At 34.0% G+C, this 6,346-nt stretch overlaps 1 protein-coding gene across 1 annotated transcript in view; it reads left to right on the top strand.

The window, feature by feature from the left end:
• ccdc15 (coiled-coil domain containing 15) overlaps positions 1 to 2,480 on the top strand; it is a 25,214-nt gene extending 22,734 nt beyond the window's left edge. The window contains exon 10 of the mRNA XM_056457054.1: positions 2,199 to 2,480. Within this exon, the coding sequence (XP_056313029.1) occupies positions 2,199 to 2,311 (113 nt within the window). The 3' untranslated portion in view covers positions 2,312 to 2,480. The remainder of the gene's footprint in view (positions 1 to 2,198) is intronic.
• Positions 2,481 to 6,346: the final 3,866 nt, after the last annotated feature.

Genomic DNA, 6,346 nt, shown 5'->3' with positions numbered 1-6,346 from the left:
TCCCATGTAAATCCTGTGAGTGTGAATTCCTCTTGTAAAACAGGCCAGTTGGAACAAAAAACTCTGATGATCCACACTGGATGACTAAAATGCATGCCCAGTTGATTGGCCACAAGGTTTCCAAGTGAGATTATAACATTAATATTTTTTACCCTTATTTTTTTTTAAGTTTATCTAAGCTTGCAGGAATACTTACTATTGTATGTGGGACAAAAGACAAAGCTTACAAGGGAATATCTTACAATTCCCAACCTGTGAAAATGAAACATTGGGCTACATCCTACATGTTTTGTTTCTAATAAATTACAATATACTCAATAAGCTAATGTTTGTAAAAAAAAAACATTAGAAACATTGCTTACCTCAGTGTTTCAATTAAGAATGTATGAAAAACGATTGTCAAAGGCTAGCAAACAAACTAATTGTTTAGGCCTATTACCAAAACTCATATTGGATTTTTTTTTTTAAACGTATACTTATATGTACTTGTGATACTTATACTATGCAATTGAGACTCCTATTTTGAAAACAATACCAGCATTATAGAGCTCTCGGGCAATGCAACCAGTCATGGAACATTTAATCTAATCACAGCTTGTTAGAATGTAAAATTCAGCAAGGACGGATTATAAATTTACCCAGCGTCCTCCAAATAGGCCTAATGTCTGTTTAGTCTAACTTGTATATTGTGAAATTTGCTTAATATGTTTGTAATGAGGCAACAAACCCATGTACATTTCTGTATATAAGTATTTAATCCGCTTTTATGCATGGTGTCATATCACTCAGTAAGACTGAAAGAATGCCAATAAACCTCAGAAGCTCATCTGTTTATTCAGAGGTTATTAATTCCTGCCTGTTTCCATATACGTTAACCTCAAAATACAACTCTAAAAACATCTATTTTGCTTACTTGCTTGGTTCCTATTTCTATGTTGTTTTGCCAGACAACCCAGCCACAGTGATATATCACTGACCCCAAATTCTGCTCCTCATTGCTGTGGATTGAACTTCAAAATTGTTATGATTTGTTGGGGTTGAGTTACTGGAAACTGTATCACATCATTCCTAGATGGGAAATGATTTTACTCACAGTACCATGATTTGACAGACAATGCATGTGAAGCCTCTTTTTTGTTTTTTCCACTTTCCATGCAAATGTATAATAAACGAGGTACATATTTTTCATATATAACCAGAGATCGGGAAGTTAAATCATGGATTTAGTTCATCATTGGAACTTCCTTTTTTTCAATACGAAATCAAGTTTTAAATACCCTTGTGAAAAATAAACGCTTAATCATACCTTGGAAAAAAAAGAGTACTTGCTGTGGAAATAATTTGCTTTTAAATTAATGTGTGATAAGAGTTTAATATTTTGGACAATTATTTAAATGCTATTTCAAAATAGAAGAAATTATTATTATTATTATTATTATTATTATTATAGAAGAAAATCAAGTTTTAAGGGATTGTTTATCCAAAAAAGAACATTTGCTGTTCATTTAGATGACATTTATCTGCAATATAGGTGACTGGTGATTTATAAAACATAAGTCAGTGACGACCAGCACAGAGCAGAGTAAATTAAACTATTTAAGTATATTATGTAAATATCTGTGGATTATATGATTATAATTTTTGTATGTGCATTTGTACATTCTACATGGGTCATTTCAACCTTTGAATGATTTAACATATATGTTATGCATAATTTACACTAATTATGCATTTTTTTTATCAAATTTATGTATTCTTTGTGTGTAATTTATCATTTCATTTTGTTTATAAAGGAAGGGAATAATATTTGTTTCTATTTTCCTGTTAAACTATCCTGCTATTTTTGTAAAAATTTATTAAACGCATAATAAAAAGCATATAAAGGCAAGACAAAATTAATAGCCAAATGGCCCTGGTGAGATACTGAAATCTTATGAAGTGAAATGATCAATCTGGTGCCAGACAGTGAAAATTATTACCTTTAATTCACAAACTTCGCAAACAGCCCTGTCCTTATTTTCATTAATATTATATTAACTGTATTATTTTTAAGTCTGTATCTGTAGGTTATTTACTAACAATATTTAAAGCACAGTTAAGCACACAAAGATAATCATAGCCAACTTATGTATCTTTTCCGACATAGACTTTAAGGCAAGTCTTGAATTTACTGGTTGTTTTATGATTGATTTCTGCAGCGTATGCTCAGGCTCTACAGTCTGTCTTGTTAAGCTGTGATCTGAAGGAAGGAGGACAGTATTCATCCACCTGGAAGACATCCGCTCTGGATTTCCAGTCACACAGAAAGTGATTGTATTCATCTTAAGAGTCAATACTGAACACGATCTGCTGTATTGACTTAACATTTATGTTGTGATCTTTTTTTATTTGCACTAATGATCCGTTTTAAATAAACCAACAAACCTCACTGTGAATTACATTTTAACTGTTTTAATAAATGTTACTAAAATGTGAAACTATTTTTTATAGTGTCACAAGGTTTCTTGAAGCACCTAAATGTGTATGTGACCTTTGTACATGTATTCAGCTATTAGCCAATGTTCCTGACCACATGCTTCAGGTTGAGAAGTCCGCAAGTGAATGGCAGAGTTTTTTTCTGTCTGCGTCTCTGGAAATAAGAAGTATTTATTTCCTTTCCAGAAAGCAACATCCTAATTTTTGGTGAAAAGTAGGACATGTTGAGGAAAAGCAGATGCTTGTGAGTTGAAAAAAATGTGTGCAGCTCAAAGCTGATTTGCTTTATCCAGCCCATGAGTTTGTGTATATGCTCATGCAGACTGGACCCTAAAAGTCAGTTTTTATTCATTAATAATTATTCAGTTGTAATTGTTATATATTAAAATCTGAATCAATGACCAAAAAGGTAGATTAGGACCTATATTACTTTGTGAAAGATAGCTTATATTGATTATTGTTTTCAGTACATTTACTGAACATGTTACATATCGTTTTTTTCTAAAATAGTAAAAAAGTGATGTGTATTTGCTGTATTAAAGTGGTTTTAAAAGTGTGAAGCCCAAAGTATGCAAATAATTAATCATTACAACAATACATAATAATTACAACATAATTTGTAATTTTGTAATGGATGGCAATAGAAGAGATGCCTACTATGCTGAAGAAACTGCTTTTGTGGGGAAGTGGCTTATATTTAAGTCGGCATGAAATCAAAATTTACTCCCCTTTTTATTGTATACATTACCTGACAAAAGTCTTGTAGCCTATCCAAGTTTTAGAAGCAACAAGTAATAACTTGACTTCTAGTTAATCATTTGATATCAGAAGTGGATTATATGAAAGGCAAAGGCCTCTAGATTACGCTTATTTTACCAAAATAAAATATGATCATGCCTTTTTTTAAATTTTTTATTATTTCATTAGGGCAGTAAGGTCTGACTTTGGTTAGACAAAAGTCTCGTCACTTAACAGTAATAATGTACTGTATAGAAGATAAAGTCATGCTGCAGTGAAAAAGGAATTAACATTGTGTATGACTCTCATGAGCTCTGGTGACTGCATCTATACTGCTCTGCAATGACTCCAATAACTTAGTAATAAAGTCATCTGGAATGTCAAAGAAAGCGTTCTTGCAGGACTCCCAGAGCTCATCAAGATATCTTTTGATTCATCTTCAATCTCCTCCTTCATCTTACCCCAGACATGCTCAATAATGTTCATGTCTGCTGACAGGGCTGGCCAATCCAGGAGCACCTTGACCTTCTTGCTTTCAGGAACTTTGATGTGGAGGCTGAAATATGAGAAGTGCTATCCTGCTGAAGAATTTGCCCTCTCCTGTGGTTTGTAATGTAATGGGCAGCACAAATGCATGATACTTCAGGCTGTTGATGTTACCATCCACTTTGCAGATCTCTCGCATGCCCCCATACTGAATGTAACCCCAAACCATGATTTTCCCTTCACCAAACTCATTTCTGAGAGAATCTTGGGTTCATCCGGGTTCCAGTAGGACTACTGCAGTATTTGTGATGATTGGAATGCAGTTTAACAGATGATTGATCTGAAAAATCTACCTTCTGCCACTTTAAACAAATGATCAACTAGAAGTCCAGTTATTTTTTGTTGCTCTTACAACTGGGATTGACGACAAAACTTTTGTCAGGTGGTGTATAGTGCTTGTTATAAATGATGTGGCTGTGCACTTCAAAAACCTTCCCTTCCCATCAAAAAGATTTTGTTTCACTTCTGGTCACATGGAATGTCTTGAGGGCATGGCTGTAAGGATATGTTTCATTTCTGCCCTGCTTTCATCCATTCGTCAATCTTCCTCTGTTTTGTTAGCAGCACCCATCTTCCAACAATCCAATCGGTTCCCAAATAACAAAATCATGTACCGTCCTTCATAGTTTCAAGTTAATGTAATCATAAATATATTGGTTAGTCTTCAACATGAAATGATAGTTTTGGTTTAAATACTTTACAAATATAAATATGATAATAATTTAAATATGAGTTTACACCAGAAAAAAAACTCTTGAATTTATTGAAGAAATCACAGAAAAAATTGTGAAAGGGCCAATGCAGCATATGGCTCCTCATTCTTTTCTATACAAAAAGTGACAGGCTCAAAATTCTGAGTTAAAGTCAATATACATCAAGGCTGTAATTGGCTATGAAATGCCTTCTTCATCCAAGTCAGCAATCCCACTTTCTCCATAAACTCCATAAACTCTTCCATTTCTCAAGTAATTCTAAGTGTTTAAGTCTTGGATGCTGTGAATATCACATACTTAAGAATGAAAGAAAGAAACTGGTTGATCCTGAAAGTACCAATTTTAATATTTGAAAATATGATAATGGTCATGAGGGTGTTTTGGCATCACAAAAGCTTTGTTTTCAGGCAGAATGGTTAAAAATATGACACTTATTTACATTTACATTGTCATTTAGCAGACGCTTTTATCCAAAACGACTTACAAATGAGGACAAGGAAGCAATTTACACAACTTTAACAGATAGTATTTATTTTATTCAGTAGTACTTGTTAAATTGTTACTTGCAACAATTCTTAGTCACACCTGATTACTGCTTGTTGTGTTATGAGTCGAGCGGTCACAGTATAGTTCAATTAAAAATCTTTTTAGTAAAATTTGTAATACAGTAGCTAAAATGTATAGGTCTTTTTAAGTACCACCAAGAAACAGGTAAGCGTACAAGTATCTGCTAAATAAGTACCTATCTACTTAATAAGTACATAATAAGTAATGTCTATTTAAAGGGCACCTGTTTTACCCCTTTTACGAGATGTAAGATAAGCCTTTGGTGTCTCCAGAATGTGTCTGTAAAGTTTCAGTTCAAATTACGCATCAGATTATTTATTATAACTTATAGAATCTGCTCATTTTAGTGCTGAGCTGCTTTTGTCGCCTATGGCTTTAAATGCAAATAAGCTGCTTCTTCCCGCCCACCGCTCCCACAGCAGATAAACAGCACAGTGACAGACAGACTCGGATGAAGCTGAAATACAGCTCATTGGGCAAGTTTATTTTATGGATCTTTAGTGGAGTTTATTGAAGCCTTTCTGAAATGATGAGTCACACAAATGCTGTTTGCAGTACACACACACATATTAGCGTTTACTGATGCCATGCAACTGTGGTGATTATAGTGGTTAACAATTACATATCGATTTTACTCAATTACAAACATGCACTGTTTTAAAAACTTTTTAAACTTTTTAAATTAATTATTGAGGTGCAGCTGATCACAATGTGTTGTAACATATGCTTTAATCCCAGTTTCTTTACAAAAAAAATGTTCTGTGGATGTGTGTGTACATGGTATTATAGACACATGGCGCCTTGTCAATCAATCCGCTGAGCGGGAAAACCCCACTCCTACGTCACTTAGCAGTGGGCCTTAAGATTACTTTGATTTGGGTCCTATTTTAAGGTCAGGAAATTTAGAAAGGAGACTTGTTGTGTTTCTGTCACTCCAATAAGACTGTGGACACACTACATACACACAGCATCCGCTGCGTAAAACATGTGCTGGATAAGTTGGCGGTTCATTCTGCTGTGGCGACCCCAGATTAATAAAGGAAATAAGCCAAAAAGAAAATGAATGAATGAATAAATACTAATTAATACAATCATTGAGATGAAAATAAATTATTTAAAAATAATAGATAAAAATATGGTGGCTCAGTGGTTACCACTGTCGCCTCACAGCAATAAGGGTGCCGGATGCGGTTCCAGCTGGGTCAGTTGGCATTTCTGTGTGGAGTTTGCATGCTCTGTGTGTGAAACTGGTTGCAGCTAGGCATCAACTGTGTAAAACATATGCTGGATAAATTGGCGGTTCATTC

Source organism: Danio aesculapii, chromosome 5, assembly GCF_903798145.1.
Source record: "Danio aesculapii chromosome 5, fDanAes4.1, whole genome shotgun sequence".
Taxonomy (NCBI): domain Eukaryota; kingdom Metazoa; phylum Chordata; class Actinopteri; order Cypriniformes; family Danionidae; genus Danio; species Danio aesculapii.
Note: the sequence above shows the minus strand (reverse complement) of the source record. Positions and strands in the feature narration are given on the sequence as shown.